The sequence below is a fragment of the Gopherus flavomarginatus genome, chromosome 9, assembly GCF_025201925.1.
Source record: "Gopherus flavomarginatus isolate rGopFla2 chromosome 9, rGopFla2.mat.asm, whole genome shotgun sequence".
Taxonomy (NCBI): Eukaryota; Metazoa; Chordata; order Testudines; family Testudinidae; genus Gopherus; species Gopherus flavomarginatus.
The window spans coordinates 57,052,728-57,070,830 of NC_066625.1; the positions used below are offsets into that span (position 1 = coordinate 57,052,728).

Below are 18,103 nucleotides of genomic sequence, written 5' to 3' on the forward strand. Positions count from 1 at the left end.
TTTTCACTCGTGTTGACTTGGAAGTGAAAACGATATTTTCTTTTCCAAAATATTGTCTTTAAAGAGCTCATGCTAAAATAAAAACAGATCACACTTTCCCCCTTTAATCTGCATCATCCAAAGTGCTCCTTGAAAAAAGATTTTGGGAAGAACAAAAATAACTGCAGAATTTGTACAAAGGGGTTTACAGCTGTCGTCATGTACAAAGGGACAGTAAGAAATCGTAGAAGGAGAAGTTTACATCTGCATGTACCATACCCTGCTGAAGCTTGACCTGACAGAAGGCTGTTAAGAGTTCCATAAAAATTGTTGTATTTTTAAAAAAACCTCACAAAACCAAGATTAAGAATATGTACATCTTTGAGGTCATTATTTTTGTAATACAGAATATTTTCTCTTCATCCAGGGCTTGGCCTGAGGACGTCTGAAGCTAGAAATGTCATGGATTCATGTTGGCTTTCAGAAATCATGCATTTTATGAATATTCAATTCATTCAAACCACACAAGGAGCAAGATATCCAGCCAGTAATTGTTCTGAGGGTGCCATTAAAGCTCTAGAATGTCTCATCTTTTCCTACCACTGTGGAGAACTATGAATCTGGGACCCTACTAATCTTCTGCTCTTTGGATTCCAAAGATTTGTACTTTTCATTGATCACCGAGGCAGTTTGCTGAAGGTGAATAACTGGCTTAATCTGGAGCACGTCAAAGCTCTCTTGGTTCTTCTTGTTGTAAATGTTCACTCTATGTTCTAGCTCAGGACTGGCTTTGGCGGACCCTGCTGGACTAGGCAATTTAAGGTTGACTGGATCTAAGCCTTTTTGTGTCAAGCAAGAATCCTCTGACAATGATGATAACAGTTCCTGAACTACTGCATTGCTGACCCTATGCCTTGCAGAATCGATTTGATCATGTTTTGCATTCCCAGCCCTGTCTAAAGGGCCGTATTCAGAGGTTTCCTCCCGGGTAGTACTGCAGTCTGTGGAAGAACCAAAGGTTTGGCTGCTGTCACTCTGGGCTCTGGTTACAGAGCTGTCTGTAGATCTGGAGGCGCTTCCTGATGTGACACTAGCAGAAGTTCCATTACTTCCTATCTTCATGGGCACTTCCACTGTGAACAGGTCAGAAGATATGTTGGGGTGGTGCACGTCAATGGCTGTTGTGGTAATGACACAAATACCAGCTTCAGGAACTCCGCTGTCTGTAAGTAAAATAATAGAAATGTCAATTGAAAACGGCCTGCCTCTGAAATGTGTGACGATAGTCTCAACAGCATATTTTCACATAAAATTAGTTGGTAAGTGGATATAGTTTTCATTCATAGAAATGTAATTATTTTATTTGGATTTTCCATAGTTCCTAGGAGCCCTGGTAATAAAACAGGACCCCATTGTGCTGGGTGATGTACAAACACAGAACAAAAAGAGACAGCCCCTGCCCCAAAGAGCTTGCAGTTTAAATTTGTGTATCCAAAAAATGCTATATTTGCAAATGTCCCATAATGGAATCTGTGGTCACACGGACACAAGAAGGTGTATATTAGCTGATATACTCCTGATTATTTTTAAACACATTTGGGAGTAAATTTTTTTTAAGTGGAACATAAAAATGCCACATAAGCAGTGGTATTTTTGTTAACCAAATTTGCAGAGAGTCAAGTGAATTGCTTTGACTATTTGCTTTATTGCATACCTTTTAAAATCCAAGCTACTGGGTATTCGTGTATGAAAGCCGTTCAGTGCAGTGCAAAATGATATCTTATGACCCTTTAGTGGCTACAATTCAGCTCAAAGTAAAGAAATCCATTTGAAGTATGATGCAGTGCTACTGCTCACAAGTCAATGTTGTCTGGCACTGAGTTTTCTTAGCCTTCATTCATTCAGTTTAACCTTTCTAAAAGGTTCCCAGCAAGGGGTTTGTCTAAGTTAACTTCCAATTGATTTTCTATTCATTTATTTCCTCCCTAGGTTTCTTTTCCATGGCCATTTGAACCACTCTATTGACTGGATAACTTACTCTAGGAAAAATGCACACCTGGATCTTGAAACCATTATGGTTGACTTCAGTGGGAGCAAGATCAGGTCCCTTATCCTTTAGAGATTATCACCTTGATATAAATTTTAATGGAAAACACGATAGGTTTAGAGATTGGTTTAATTTCCCAGGTTGATCTACTTAATTGCTCAGTCTTGCTTGTTCTATGTCATTCAGTGCAATACAGCAGTTACACATGTCTGATACTCTGAAATTCAGTTTAAATCTAAATCTTTAAAGAAAACTCACCACTGCTGGGCTCATTGTAATATTGACTGATGTAGTTGTTCATATCATCCTTGACCATGGCCTCTGGAAGAGTAAGAGGGAATGCTATTAGAAAGCCATTTATTTATTTTTTCTAATCCATGTGACTGAAATACCATACTATGCAACACTCTCCTGCATCATTTACCTTAGCCCCATTCATTGAGTCTTTGATGACACACATTGTGAGGTTATAAGCTGCTTTTAGATAGGCAATGGTGTATTTGGAAGCAGTCTCACAACAAGCCTGATCTTGCAGCCCTGACTCGGGCACTAAAGGTAAATGGGAGTTTGGCCTGGATAAGGATTTTGGGTCCAGTTCCTCACTGAGCACTTTTAAAGTTTCTTTATATAGTAGCAAATGGAAGACTTCTGTGAAGGGGTTCTAGAAAAACAAAACACAAATTTCCTGATCCAAATTCTAAAACTGTTATTAACCTAATTCAAGCCTTCTGAAATGAAGAATGGCAACCCCTTCACTTAAAATGAGACAGATTGGGACATTTCTCTCAGCACACAGTAGAATTAATGCCACTCTTTGCAATCAATGGTTATTGATTTAAAGTGACAATCATATTCAGTTGGGAGCTTAACTCTCCAGGGATCCTAAGTTGTTTGGATGTTTAACTCTATAAGGTATAGTCCCTATTGTCTGTGTGCTGCTAATCATCTCCTTACTCAAAAGGCTTACATCCAAAGCCACTGTAATTACTCTGAAAGTGTAATCTATAAAACTGTGGTTTGCACTACACCTCTACCCCAATACAATGCAGTCCTTGGGAGCCAAAAAATCTTACTGCATTATAGGTGAAACTGCATTATATTGGGTAGGGAAGGCTCCTTGTCCCCTGACCGCCCCCCAAGACCCTCTGCCCCTTACCCAACCCCTCGGCCCTGGCCTGGCACCCTTAACACGACGCTCAGAGCAGTGTCGGAGCCGTCTCTAGAGGGGTGCAGGGCCTGGGACAAATCAGCCTCTCCGCTAGTCTTCTCACCGTCACCTCAGTGCTCCCGACTGCTTGGCTGCTTCTTGCCTCCTCACCCCACCTACCTGCCCGCCTGCCCACTGCTCGCCTCCCCTAGTCTCCTCACCGTCTGTCCGGCGCACCTCCCTGCGTGTGCCCGCCCGCCACTCTCCTGCTTGCTGTCTTCCTGCCCGCCTGCCTTCTCATCCTCCTCCTGCCTGCTGCTCACCTCCCCATTCGCCTCCTCACCCCGCTTGCCCACCCACCTCCTGTCCGCCTCCCACCCTTAACATGCTGCTCAGAGCAGTGTGTCGGAGCCGTCTCTAGAGGGGTGCAGGGCCTGGGACAAATCAGCCCCCCACTAGTCTTCTCACCGTCAGCCCAGCGCTCCCACCGCTTGGCCGCTGCTTGCCTCCTCACTTCACCTACCCACCCGCCTGCCTGCCTGCCTGACTGCTAGTCTCCTCACCATCTGTCTGCCACTCTCCTGCTTGCTGTCTTCCCGCCTGCCTGCCTCTTCACCGCCCTCCTGTCTGCTGCTCACCTCCCCATTCGCCTCCTCACCCCGCTTGCCCACCCACCTCCTGCCCGCCTCCCACCCGTAACATGCCGCTCAGAGCAGCATGTCGGAGCCAGACACACTGACATGCTGATCCACCGAAGTGCGCAGTCCCGCCCCCCAGAGCACTGCTTTACCGCGTTATATCTGAATTTGTGTTATATCGGGTCGCGTTACATCGGGGTAGAGGTGTACTATAGATCTGCATTCAAGGATCTCAAAGTGCATTACAAACAGCAACAAGCACAGCAGCACAGCACCCCTGGGGAATAGCTGCATATTATTATCCCCCGTTTATAGACTGGAGAAACCAAGACAAGTTTGCCCAAAGTCACACAGGCAGCAGCAGCGGTAGAACACATATCTCCTGGCTCCAAGTCCTGTGTTTTAGAGACAAAAATCATCCTTCCCTGTAAGATTAAACAAAAAATAAAACCTGTAGGTATTCTACCAAGTCAGATGAAATGAATGGGGGGAGGGATAGCTCAGTGGTTTGAGCATTGACCAGCTAAACCCCATGTTGTGAGTTCAATCCTTGAGGGGGGCATTTAGGGAACTGGGGTAAAAATCTGTCTGGAGATTGGCCCTGCTTTGAGCAGGGGGTTGGACTAAATGACCTCGTGAGGGCCCTTCCAACCCTGACATTCTATGAACGCCATTAACACAGATTTATTAAGGATACAAGGAAATATGCTAGGGCAGTGTCCCCTAAACTTGGGACACCACTTGTGTAGGGAAAGCCCCTGGCAGGCCGGGCCGGTTTGTTTTCCTGCCCCGTACGCAGGTCCGGCCGATCGCGGCTCCCACTGGACACAGATCACTGCTCCCGGCCAATGGGAGCTGCTGGAAGCGGCGGCCAGTATGTCCCTCAGCCCACGCTGATTCCAGCAGCTCCCATTGGCCTGGAGCAGTGATCCGCATCCAGTGGGAGCCGCGATCGGTCAGACCTGCATACGGGGCAGGTAAACAAACCGGTCCGGCCCGCCAGGGGCTTTCCCTACACAAGTGGTGTCCCAAGTTTGGGAAACACTGTGCTAGGGAATAGTTACTCCTGTGCATTGATATATGGCTGAAAAAAGGAGTCAGTTAACACAGCAAAATAAATCCAAGGAATTATGTATTATTAAGGGTGTTTCCTTCTTCTACAGTTTTGTCACATTACCGTTCAGAATGTCTAGACTATAGAGGACTCATTCTTCTAGGGAGCAGCTCTGCTTACTTCAGTGGGGTTATACCATGGATGAACGATGTAGCTTTGGGGTCACCTATAATGCAGGTTAGGCACCTAAATTTTCATTTAGCCACCTAAATAAACCACCTTATTTTCACAGGAGCTAGTCACCTGCAGCTCCTGAAATGGTAAGCAAGCCATATACTTACTGTGACACTGAAATGTAGCCACTTTTGGGGCAGAGGGCAGCACTCAGCTGACAGAACAAAAACAGGGGAAGAGGTTACATTTTAACCATGGCAACTCCTTACACCTATAAAACATGCCAGGGGATTTTTAATGTCCACACAGAGCGGATAAGACTTGACCCACACACTCATACGATCCGCTTTGAAAGGACAAACGTTTATATCAATTCTGCTGGCTTCTGAGCCTTTTATACCAAGGAATATAAATATTCTAAATCTGATGTCTGAAGTTACACTACTGAGCAATCTCCTTCTACCTGATTATTCTTTATGAAGGGGATGATTCGCTATGGTTTTGGAACAGCAGTGATACTCTTGTCTTGTGTTGCTTCTCTGTTAATCATGACCTCCCACTTATGAATCCATGCTGACCATTTCTTACCAATCTGCAGCTGTTCCCTTAATCTGTGAGTGATCAATACTTCTAGAAGCTTCTCTAGCATTGGGGATTTGACTTGAAAGTCTCAGCTCTGGCTTAGGGGTATTAGTATTTAATTCAATCCCTTTCTCAGTATTCTGGGATGCTAACCAGGTGGTTCTGGGGATCTCTTTCTTTCACTTGTAATTTTTTTTGTAAACCTGTTCTGCCGTCACACTCCATTTTGATGATTTTTCATCTTTCTCTCTGGAAGCTTCAGTCTGTTTCTGGCCTCTTTTCCCTCACTCTGATGTTCAGCTTGTTGGCTCTGATACAGAGTTAACTAATAGAAATGCTAACCTATACCCAGTAAGTTCCTATAAACAGAACAGGGAATTTAGGTGGGGGAAAGAAACTACACTATGCCACACTGATTCACCTGATAAATCAAAAGAACATGAGACTGTTCCAGAATTTATCAAACCAATGGAAGTTACACCTCAAAACAGCACAATGCCTGAAATGCTTGGGATATCGAACAACAGTCCCAAATGGTAAGGGTCGTTGGGCTAGATCCTGAGCTGGAGTAAATTCACAGTGCTCCATTAAGCCAATGGAGTAATGCTGATTTACACTAGCTGAAGTTCTCGTCCCTTATTTCTGCAATGATAATTATTTTCAGAACGAATTAAGGGCCAATCATCAGGGGGTGCAAGTTCTCTGTTGACTTCGACTGAACTCTGATGACTGACACCAGCAGAGGATCTGATCATCGTATGTAACAACACATATGAAATCTGCATCTGATTTTAGACTGAAAAATATGTAATGAGAGCACTAACAGAAAAACACCAGCTGTACTGCGGATTTTATAGTCACTAAAGAGGTTCTGTTTTCTGTACAGTAGCTGACTGTCAATTGATTTTTTTTCCCTCCAAGAATGAATTCTCTTATGGTAAAACAATGAGAATTTTACAGTAACTGCAAAATATACACATATTTTATCACAATTTTGAGCAGAACTGAACGATTCCCATTATGAACATAATGAGAGCATACAGTAAGAACTTCAAGCTTAAAAGCTATCTGATCTATCCAATTTGCGGTGTATCACATGCTTTAAAAGCATCCTCTCCTTTTAAGTGTTCTTTTTGATACCATGTTTCAGAAAATCATGCTCATCCCTATGAGCCAGATTTCCCACATCCCCTTGGGTCTCTGTGGCTACAGTCCTGCCTTTTCACAGCACATTGTGGTTTGCAGGTGAAAGAAACAGATGTTTTCCATGGAACACTTTCTCCACACAACAAGACCCAAACCACTAAGCACTCTGTACCTGAAATAGCTGCACTCATAAGATGGCAATCTAACTTGACACTGAAAGGGAACATGGTTGTTTTCCTGGTTTCACTGGATCTTAAAAGCTTTTTTGGCCCCTGTTGATCTTTAAATGCCTGCAGTCAGAGGTGTGCTTTGTGCTAATGTCTGAGTTTAAAAAGAGGCCTCATAGTAGCTCAAGGCAATGCTACTGGATTAGGAGTACATTGCATTGCTTTTCAGCTATCAGCTCTTAAAATACACTTCATTTCAATCATTCATAATTTATACTATAAATGCCACAACCTTCAAAGCTAGTATATGTACACTTTATAGATCTAGCATGCATTTTTCAGGTGTATACATAACTTTCTGGGGCGAGCATCAGGGGGTGCAGATATTACAGCCTTGATCAATTTAAAGATCTCACTAGATTTTCTGTATGTTACAGAAATCTCTTGTGATCCTTGAACAACATATGACTCTAATTCAGAGATGACTTAAGAAATATTCTGGAAAGAGAAATGAAAAAGGCGACATAACCCAGCCTGAAATAAACAGTTGCTTGTCTGCTTTTGGTTCCATATGTCAAAACTCATATTGGACATCAGAACTCCTTCCAGATTTCATGTATGTTTCAATCTAAGAATTTGTATATCAATCAACATAACATTTATGATGCGTGAATGGATAGTTTTCAAACAAATCAACATAAAATTTGCCATACTGACTTGGATACCACTAGTCCAACTAATCCAGCATCTTGACCTGGGCAGTGGCCAATATCTGATATGCCAAAGGAAGCTTCTTATAATTCACTTAGCTAACTGTGCAGTGCTGTATGTGGAGGGAAACATTCTTTATCCAACACAGCAGATAAACAGTCTATACTGTGGAGTGTGAGATTGGCTTTATTATCTCCATTTACATTGCTAAAAATGTTGTTAGTGAGCATAAAATTACCCAGCCTTTTAGCTTGTGCAACCTTTGCAATAAAATACTATGGCAGAGCAACATGAGCATATGCATACTAGGCATGAAGCAAGCATTGAATGATTATATTGAAGCAAACTGGCAATTAACAAACTGGTTTTTAATCATATGGGAATCCCAAATGCTTTAGAAGCAATAGGTTACAATAAACTCAAGTTATGCCAAGTGTTATTATTCATTGTTAACTTCCATACCGTTGTACTCATGGATTTAAAAAAAAAATTAAAAGTTGGAAACCTCTGAATGTTATGTGTGTATAAAAGAAGTTACCTTATGGAGTAATAATGGTTCTTCAAAGATGTGTCCCCCTATGGGTGCTCCACTGTAGGTGACTCCCGAACAGTACCCTCCTTGGAGGACTGGGACTTTGGGGATGGGTTAGTCACAGACGACAGAGCTAAAGATGGCATCTGAGGCAGAGTCCCTGCTGATTGCATAATGTTCTGCGAAGGTGTGAACTGATGCCCATGTCGCTGCTCTGCAGATCTCAGAGATGGGGACATCCTTGAGGAAGGCGACAGAGCAGGGGATGGATATAGTGGAATGTTTACGGACCGACTCTGGAGGGATCATGTTATGAATTTGGCAGCACCGTCTCATGCAATTAGAGACCCACTTGGAGAGTCTTTGGGTTGATGTTGCTGAGCCCTTAGATCTTTCCGCCATAGAAAGAAATAGTCTAGGGGACTTCCTGAAGGCCTTTGTCCTATTGAGGTAGAATGCACAGGCTCTCCTGACATCAAGGATATGCAGTATGGCTTCCCTATTGTCTCAGTGAGGCTTGAGGGAGGAGGCGGGAAGGTGAATAGACTGATTCATGTGAAACAAGGAGGTCACTTTAGGCATGAACCTTGAATGTGGCCTAAGTGTAAGCTTGTCAGAGAAGAATACTGTGTATGGGTGATGCACCATCAAAGCTGCTATTTCCTCTATTCTAACTGAGGTAACTGCAACCAGAAAGACCGTTTTCATCGATCAGTGTGCTAGTGAACAGGTGGCGTAGGTTCGAAGGGGGGCCTAGTCAGCTCTTTCAACACTAGGTTTAGATCCCACGAGGGGGTATGAAGTCGAGGTTGAGGGAAGAGGTTTGTAATTCTCAACAAAACTTTTAGTGGTTGGGTGCAAGAGTACTGAGTACCCTTCTATGGTTTGGTGAAATGCTGTAATAGCTACTAGGTGGACCCTGAGAGAGCTCAGGGATAACCTCGATTTTTTAAGGGTCAGGGTATATTCCAGAACATGTGGAAGAGTTGCTGATACTGGAGAGATCTGGTGGGATGTGCACCAAACCTGAAACTTGGACCATTTCTGCAGGTGAACATTGTGAGCTGCTTCAGGTAAGGGTACCAGGCCTGTTTTGGCCTCGTGGGAGCAATCAGAATTATATGAGAGCTGTCCCTCTTTATCTTCAGCAAGACTTTCAGCAGAAGAGGAAACAGAGAGAAGGAGTAAAAAACGTCTTTGTCCCATGGGAGGAGGAGGGCATCACCCAGAGAGTGCTGACCGACCCCTGCCCTGGAATAGTATCGTGGACACTTCTTGTTCTGGTAAGTGGTGAACAGATCTGTGGATGATGTTCCCCACTGCATGAATAAGTTGTGAAGTACTGACGGGTGCATCTCCCACTTGTGGTTGTGCGGGAATGTGTGACTGCGTTTGTCCGCTATCATGTTTTGTGTGTCTGGGAGGTAAGCCACGGATAAGGTAACATTGTGAGAGATTACACAATTTCATTGCCTCAGTGCAAAGAGAGGGTGATCTGGCTTCCCCCTGATGGTTGATATAATACATGCAGGCTATGTTATCTGTTAGGATCTTTATATGTGATCCTGTTATCAGCAGGAGGAAATGGGCATAGGTGTTCCTGACTGCTCTCAACTCAAGGAGATTGATATGCAAGGATATCTTTGCAGGTGGCCATTTGCTTTGAGCTGTGAAGCTGTTTAAATGCAGGCCCCATCCTATGAGGGATGTGTTGGTGGTAAGGAGTGACAAAGGTGGTGCCTGAGAAAAGGGGATCCCTTTGCATGCATTGGCCAGATTCTTCCACCAGTCCAGGAGTTCCTGATCCAGGTGGGCAGTGACAGGGGTTTGTCCAGATTGTCCCTGTTCACTCTGTAAACTGAGCTGAACCATGGCTGTAGGCATTGCATGTGAAGTTTGGCAGGTGGAATTACCGCCATGCCAGCTGCCATATGCTCCAGGAACTGGAGGCAGATTCTGGCTGGCACTTGAGGGCTGCATTGAGCAGTGTCTATAAGTGATATCAGGGATAGAAACCTGTCCTGATGTAGGAAGACTTTGGTCTGTAGTGTATCTAGGTTGGCCCCTATGAATTCCAGGCATTGAACTGGTGTGAGGGTCGACCTCTGGAAATTGATCTGCAGGCCCATGAACAAGCATATCATGTTGTTGGTGGCTCAAAGAGCCTCCTGAAGTGACCGGGCTCTGAGGAGACAATCGTCCAGGTAAGGGTAGATCATTATCCCTTGTGATCATAGATGGGTGGCCATCACTGAGAGAACTTTGGAAAATACTCTTGGGGCCAATGAAAGTTCCAAGGGAAGGACTTTGTATTGGTAATAATTGTGCCCCAGTGTGAATCCAAGGAGACATCTGTGAGCCGGTAGCACTGAAATGTGAAAGTAGGCATCTTGTAGGTCGAGGGCCAAAAACCAGTCTCTCTGTTTCAGTGACGGAATGATCGTTGATAAGGCGACCATCTGGAACTTCTGAGCTTTGATGAACTTGTTGAGAACTCTGAGGTCCAGGATGGGTCTCCAACCTCCCTTCCTTTTGAATATTAGGAAGTAGCGAGAATAGAAGCCTTTCCTGGTAGATGTTGAGATACAGGTTCTAAGGCTCTTATCTGCAGGAGGTGATCTATCTCCCACTGTAGTAGAAGGGTCCCTGAAGAGGGATGGGGAAGAGTGTTTGGAGGGGGTAGAGTGGTGAAGTAGATGGAATAGTTGGATCTGATGATCTCTAGGACCTATCTGTCTGAGGTTATCTGCTCCCAGACACTGCAGAACACAGGTCGCCAAATGGGTGCATGGTCACAGATAATAGTGGGGAGTGGTCTCATGGTGCCTCAACCTGCCCATCAAAAGTGGTGTTTAGGGGCAGGCGTTTGGGTCGAGGACTGGGAGCCCAAAGGCTTTCACTTGGAGAACTTTTCCTTTTTCCTCTGGGGCTCATAGTTCCGTTGTGATGGGAATTGGGACGAATAAGGCCTTTGTTGGTACTGATAGCTAAAATGTCTCTTTTGCCCCAATGTGTAGATTCCCAGTGACCTGAGAGTGGCCCTGGAATCCTTTGAGGGGAGAGAGGTGTCAGTCTTCTCGGCAACGAGGTTCACACCCTCAAAGGGGAAGTCCTCCACCATAGTCTGCATCTCCTTCAGGAATCCCAAGAGGTGGAGCTACGATGCCCATCTCACTACAATAGCTGTGGAATGGTTCTATCTGGCTAGCCTCGTGGCACAGCATGAGGAGAAGCAGCACAGGTGCAGGCCCAACGGACACTGCTACCAAAGTTCTCTGATCAGCAGTGCAGGGATGCAAACACACCTACAGTGGAGCACCCATAGGGACACTATTAGAAGAAGAAAAAAAACATATTATTTATGCAATATAATATAGCACCACAAAGGCAGATCATGTTGATTTAAAAATCAGATAAAAATGTCCCTGTCCTTTAGCACATTCAATTGAACTAAAACAACAGCTGACTGTAGGAAGGATGTCAGTGTATACAAGGAGGAGAGAACAGCTTTTGGGAGAGGGCAGATTGTCTGTATAATCTAAAATACTATATAGTTCTCTTCTCTCAAATTCTATATTGATTCTCTTAAGTATCAATTCACCTTTCAGATTCATCCTCTGTCTCCTCTTCACAGGTGGAATTTTCTTTTGATTTCATTCCATGGAGAACTCACAATTTCCAGGATCCAGGAGATAAGACTATTTTATCTTTTCCTACAGATAGCTTGGATCTTTATGAGATACAATTATGTGGCCTCCACAGTCTCTTCCATAAAGCCAATCTTATTCCACAGCCTAAGCTGATGGATTGGAGAAGCAAGAAAAAATATAAGTTTTCCTCTCACATATTGGAGATGGTGACCTTGGAAACATGGTTCAGACACTGGACTCCAATAGTTATGCTTACAGTCCCACTTGGCTCTCCTTTTTTGTTTGATATGCCTAGAGGAATCAAAACATTTCTACACTGGGATGGAGCTTGTTAAATTTTTAGATTTGGACTGCAAGCAACAGCGCTGTTAATAAAAGCCATGGAATCAGGATCTCTCTTACCCATAGGAACCCCAATTTATCTGCACATTCAGGAAGTGAAGATGATTTCACATTTCTCAGTGGATTGGAAACTGTGGTGCATAGCAAGGAGAAAGACAGGCCCTGGAAAGAAGAAAGTAGGATAGACTGCTGTCTATGGCAAGACACTGCTCAATGAATTAGGGTGTAAATTAATGCTGACCCTGACAAAAATAGATACAAGGAATCACTTCAACTGCCAGTGAAATGCGGCCACTAGATGGAATGAGGCAGCTGTGTAACAATGCACAGCAGAACTGCACAATTCAGGACAGGAAGTGAAGACTAGTATTGAATCCAACTAAGGCCTGGTCTACACTACGACTTTAGGTCGAATTTAGCAGCGTTACCTTGATTTAAGCCTGGACCCGTACATACGACAAAGCCCTTTTTTTTTACTTTAAGGGCTCTTTAAATCAATTTCTTTACTCAACCTCCGACAAGGGGATTAGCGCTGAAATCGGCTTTGCCGGGTTGAATTGGCGTAGCGTGCATGCAATTTGACGGTATTGGCCTCCGGGAGCTATCCCAGAGTGCTCCATTGTGACCACTCTGGACAGCGCTCTCAACTCAGATGCATTGGCCAGGTAGGCAGGAAAAGGCCCATGAACTTTTGAATCTCATTTCCTGTTTGGCCAGCGTGGCAAGGTGCAGGTGAGCGCAGATCTCATCAGCAGAGGTAACCATGATGGAGTCCCAGGATTGCAAAAGAGCTCCAGCATGGACCAAAAGGGAGGTATGGGATCTGCTCGCCATATGGGGAGACGAATCCATGCTAGCTGAACTCCGTTCCAATAAACGAAATGCCAGAACATTAGAAAAAGTCTCAAAGGACATGAAGGACAGAGGCCATAATAGGGATGCATAACAGTGCCGCGTGAAAATTAAGGAGCTAAGACAAGCCTACCACAAAACCAGAGAGGCAAATGGAAGGTCTGGGGCAGAGCCACAGATGTGCCGCTTCTACGCTGAGCTGCATGTCGTGCTAGGTGTTGCAGCCACCACTACCCCAACCCTGTGCTTTGACTCCGTCAATGGAGAATCACGCAACAAGGAAGCGGGTTTTGGGGATGAGGAGGATGATGACGATGAAGACACTGAAGATAGTTCACAGCAAGGAAGCAGAGAAACCGGTTTTCCCAACAGCCAAAGGTATGTTTCTCACCCTGGACCTGGAGCCAGTACCCCCCAAACCCACCCAAGGCATGCTCACAGACCCTGTAGGCGGAGAAGGGACCTCTGGTGAGTGTACCTTTGTAAATTTTACACATGGCTTAAAGGCAAGTGTGTTTAATGATTAATCTGCCCTGACATTCACAGCCAGTACAGCTACTGCAAAAAGTCTGTTAACGTATGGGGATGGAGCGGAAATCCTGGTGTTTGCTGGCATTCAGACAACATCCATTCCTTATCTCTCTCTATGTTATCCTCAGGAGAGTGATATCATTCATGGTCACCTGGCTGAAACAGGGTGCTTTTATTAAGGGGACATTCAGAGGTGCCTGCTCCTGCTGGGCTGTTTGCCTGTGGCTGAACAGAAATGTTCCCCACTGTTAGCCAAGCGGTGGGGGGAGGGGTGAAGTGATCATCCCAGAGAATAGCGTGGCCGGGGACGGGGGTATTTGGGTTTGTGCTGCACGCTAACCTACAAACCGCAGCCCCTCCTTTTAAATTGCAAACCCATTTTAAATGGCCAACCCAACGGCCGCTTGGTATGGGAAATGAGGGCTCTGCTGTTTGAAACCATTCCCACATGTTATGAAAGTTAAAGAAGCCAAAAGACTGTGGCTTACCATGGCTGCCTGCAAGCCGAATTCTGTTGCCTGGCACTGCATGAGTGATCTCTCACACCACACCAGCAGCCCCTCAATATAAGAGGCAAAATGCTACCTTGTCATGAAAGCACATGTGCTGTGTAATGTGAACAGCAAGGTTTAATGGAAAGAGTGATCCTATAGTTCTCTAAAATGTGTCTTTTTCACCACCAATCTCCTTTTTCCCCCAGCAGCTGCAAATGTTTCGCCTTCGAAGAGGCTAGTGAAGATTAGAAGGCGAAAAAAACGCACTCAGGATGAGATGTTCTCAGAGCTACTGCTGTCCTCCCACACTGACAGAGCACATCAGAATGCATGGAGGCAGACGATGTCAGAGTGCAGGAAAACACAACAGGAACACGAGGAGAGCTGGCGGGCTGAAGAGGATAGGTGGCCTCAGCTTGCTGACAGAAGGCAAGAGTTGATGCTCTGGCTGCTGGAACATCAAACTGATATGCTCCAGCGTATGGTTGAGCTGCAGGAAAGGCAGCAGGAGCACAGACCACCACTACAGCACCTGTGTAACCAACTGCCCTCCTCCCCAAGTTCCATAGCCTCCTCACCCAGACGCCCAAGAACGCGGTGGGGAGGGCCTCCGGCCACCCAGCCACTCCACCCCAGAGGATTGCCCAAGCAACAGAAGGCTGGCCTTCAAATAAGTTTTAAAGTTTTTAAGTTTAAGTTTTAAAGTGCAGCATGGCCTTGTCCTTCCCTCCTCCCCCACCCCAGCCTGCACTTCCCTCCGCCCCTACCCCTCCCAGGCTACCTTGGCAGTTATCCTCCTATTTGTGTGATGAATTATTAAAGAATGCATGAATGTGAAGCAACAATGACTTTATTGCCTCTGCAAGCGGTGATCGAAGGGGGGAGGAGAGGGTGTTCAGCTTACAGGGAAGTGGAGTGAACCAAGGGGGGGTGTGTTCATCACAGAGAAACAAACAGAACTTTCACACCGTAGCCTGGCCAGTCATGAAACTGGTTTTCAAGGATTCTCTGATGCACAGCGCGTCCTGCTGTGCTCTTCTAATCGCCCTGGTGTCTGGCTGCGCATAAGCAGTGGCCAGGTGATTTGCCTCAACCTCTCACTCCACCATAAATGTCTCCCCCTTACTCTCACAGATATTGTGGAGCGCACAACAAACAGTAATAACAATGGGAATACTGGTTTCGCTGAGGTCTATCCGAGTCAGTAAACTGCGACAGCACGCTTTTAAATGTCCAAATGCACATTCTACCACCATTCTGCACTTGCTCAGCCTATAGTTGAACAGCTCCTGACTACTGTCCATGCTGCCTGTGTATGGCTTCATAAGCCATGGCATTAAGGGGTAGGCTGGGTCCCCAAGAATAACTGTAGGCATTTGAACATCCCCAGTGATTATTTTCTGGTCTGGGAAGAAAGTCCCTTCCTGCAGCTTTTGAAACAGACCAGAGTTCCTGAAGACGCAAGCGTCATGTACCTTTCCCGGCCATCCCACGTTGATGTTGGTGAAACGTCCCTTGTGATCCACCAGTGCTTGCAGCAGCATTGAAAAGTACCCCTTTCAGTTTATGTACTCGCTGGCTTGGTGCTCCGGTGCCAAGATAGGGATATGGGTTCCGTCTATTGCCCCACCATAGTTAGGGAATCCCATTGCAGCAAACCCATTGACTATGACCTGCACATTTCCCAGAGTCACTACCCCTGATATCAGCAGATCTTTTATTGCGTGGGCTACTTGGATCACAGCAGCCCCCACAGTAGATTTGCCCACTCCAAAATGATGCCCGACTGACCGGTAGCTGTCTGGCGTTGCAAGCTTCCACAGGGCTATCGCCACTCGCTTCTCAACTGTGAGGACTGCTCTCATCTTGGTATTCTGGTGCTTCAGGGCAGGGGAAAGCAAGTTACAAAGTTCCATGAAAGTGCCCTTACACATGCAAAAGTTTCACAGTCACTGGGAATCGTCCCAGACCTGCAACACTATGCGGTCTCACCAGTCTGTGCTTGTTTCCCGGGCCCAGAATTGGAGTTCCACAGCATGAACCTGCCCCATTAACACCATGATGTGCACACTGCTGGGGCCCATACTTTGCGAGAAGTCTATGTCCATGTCTATGTCCTCATCAGTCTTGTCAGCGCACTGCCGTCGCCTCTTCACCTGGTTTTTCTTTGGCAGGTTCTGGTTCTGCACATACTCCAGGATACTGCGCCTGGTGTTTACAGTGCTCATAATTGCCGCGGTGATCTAAGCAGGCTCCATGATCCCAGTGCTATGGCGTCTGGGCTGAAAAAAGGTGCGAAATGATTGTCTGCTCTGACGGAGGGAGAGGCGACTGACGATATGGCTTACAGGGAATTACAGTCCACAAAGGGGGTGGTTTTGCATCAAGGAGAAACGCAAACAACTGTCACACAGAATGGCCCCGTCAAGGATGGAATTCAAAATCCTGGGTTTAGCAGGCCGTTGATTTCACGGAGGGCAGGAGGAAGCAAATGAATACAAAACAAATTGGGTCTATTTCTTGTTTTGATCCATTCCATTTATCTTTTACATCTTTAGGGTGGCAGCAGACGGTGCAGTTTGACTGCTAGCCGTTGTCAGCTCCTGGGTGCTCAGCAGAAGATGCTGCATTACGACTGCTAGCCATTGTCGTCTCCTGGGTGTTCAGCAGGAGTCTGCCCAGGCGCCCGTGACTGACCTCACCAAGATCGGTTAAAAGAGCACCCAGGAATATGACAAAGACGGCTACCAGTCGTAACGCACCGTCTGCTGCCAAAAGGCAATGAGCTCCTGCTGTGTAGCAATGCAGTCTCACATCTGCCAGCACCCAGGAGAGTTACGGTGATGGTTAGCTGTGTGGGTTCCATGCTTGCCGTGGTATGGCGTCTGCACAGGTAATCCAGGAAAAAAGGCGCAAAATGATTGTCTGCCATTGCTTTCACGGAGGGAGGGAAGGAGAGGGGACCTGATGACATTTACCCAGAACCACCCACGACACTGTTTTTGCCTCATCAGGCATTAGGGTCTGAACCCAGAATCCCAATGGGCAGCGGAGACCACGGGAACTGTGGGATAGCTACTCACAGCTACCCACAGTGCAACGCTCTGGAAGTTGACACTAGCCTCAGTACTGTGGACGCAGTCCGCCGACTTAATGCACTTAGAGCATTTTTTGTGGGGACACACACAGTCGACTGTATAAAAATGATTTCTGAAAAACTGACTTCTATAAATTCATCCTAATTTTGTAGTGCAGACATACCCTAAGATTAGAGTGGGAATTTCATTAGGAAGGAAGGCAATTATCCAAACTGTGGTTTAGCCAGGACACTGGCGTTAATAGCCTCTCTCTTATGAAAACTGAAATAACCTTCTTCCCTGAATTTAAAGTCAACCATTTTCCGTGGGTCAGCTGCTTGAGCTGCTGTGTGCATTATAAAGCTAGGCCCATCCATTCTCTTCAGGGGGGATGGAGCTAGCACTTTAGCCTGCTATCCAAAATCTTGCCTTTGAAAAATGTGGGGCTCCTGGTCAGGAACCTTCACACAGCAACTGGTAAGTTTCTGATGAACAGTTTCAAATAGTCTGCCTTTTTTCCCCCTGTAAAAATATAGAACATAAACTGAAAATTTCCTGGGAATAATAAACTATTTGGAGTAAAGTCCCTTCCAACCCATGAGATGACAATGTAATCTCTCTCTCTCTCTCCTGAACCTATAAAAATATCATAAATTTGGTGGAACATAAATGCCATTCTGTCCATCAAGGCAGATTCCTCTTCTAGTCCTCTAATCCCTCCATAGTGACTGTAACAATTGTTTCATCAATGATCCCAGTGTATGAATCTGCAAAACCTCTGCACACAATAAATACCATTTGTACATCTTTATGGTTGAGTCTTTTTTCTAAAAAAAGCTTCTTCATGTTACTTGGAAATATTTTATTATTAAAGCATTTTATTTCATCTTTTTATTGTCAATGATTCTGCTGACTTCTGTCTATTGGAGTTGAATTTCCTAGACCGTGGAATTATTCTTTCTTCAGCAGCAGAATCTCTG

General features: G+C 45.3%; 2 protein-coding genes across 6 annotated transcripts in view; one reads left to right on the plus strand and one right to left on the minus strand.

The window, feature by feature from the left end:
* TMEM266 (transmembrane protein 266) overlaps nucleotides 1-18,103 on the minus strand; it is a 127,298-nt gene continuing 109,195 nt past the window's right edge. For all 4 annotated transcript variants that reach the window (XM_050967009.1, XM_050967010.1, XM_050967011.1 and 1 more), the window contains 2 exons: nucleotides 2,285-2,347; nucleotides 1-1,202 (listed from right to left, as the gene is read on the minus strand). In XM_050967009.1, coding sequence (XP_050822966.1) covers nucleotides 592-1,202; nucleotides 2,285-2,347 — 674 coding nt within the window. In that variant the 3' untranslated portion in view covers nucleotides 1-591. The remainder of the gene's footprint in view (nucleotides 1,203-2,284; nucleotides 2,348-18,103) is intronic.
* Nucleotides 10,938-14,770, plus strand: LOC127057887 (uncharacterized). Of its 2 annotated transcripts, none has more exons than XM_050967106.1 (3): nucleotides 10,938-11,328; nucleotides 11,812-13,489; nucleotides 14,253-14,770. In XM_050967106.1, exons 2-3 carry the CDS (start codon nucleotides 13,282-13,284, stop codon nucleotides 14,747-14,749), a joined length of 705 nt encoding a protein of 234 aa, XP_050823063.1. In that variant the 5' UTR covers nucleotides 10,938-11,328; nucleotides 11,812-13,281; the 3' UTR covers nucleotides 14,750-14,770. The 2 variants fall into 2 exon arrangements, with proteins under 2 accessions (XP_050823063.1, XP_050823064.1); XM_050967107.1 differs by having other exon boundaries at nucleotides 14,256-14,770.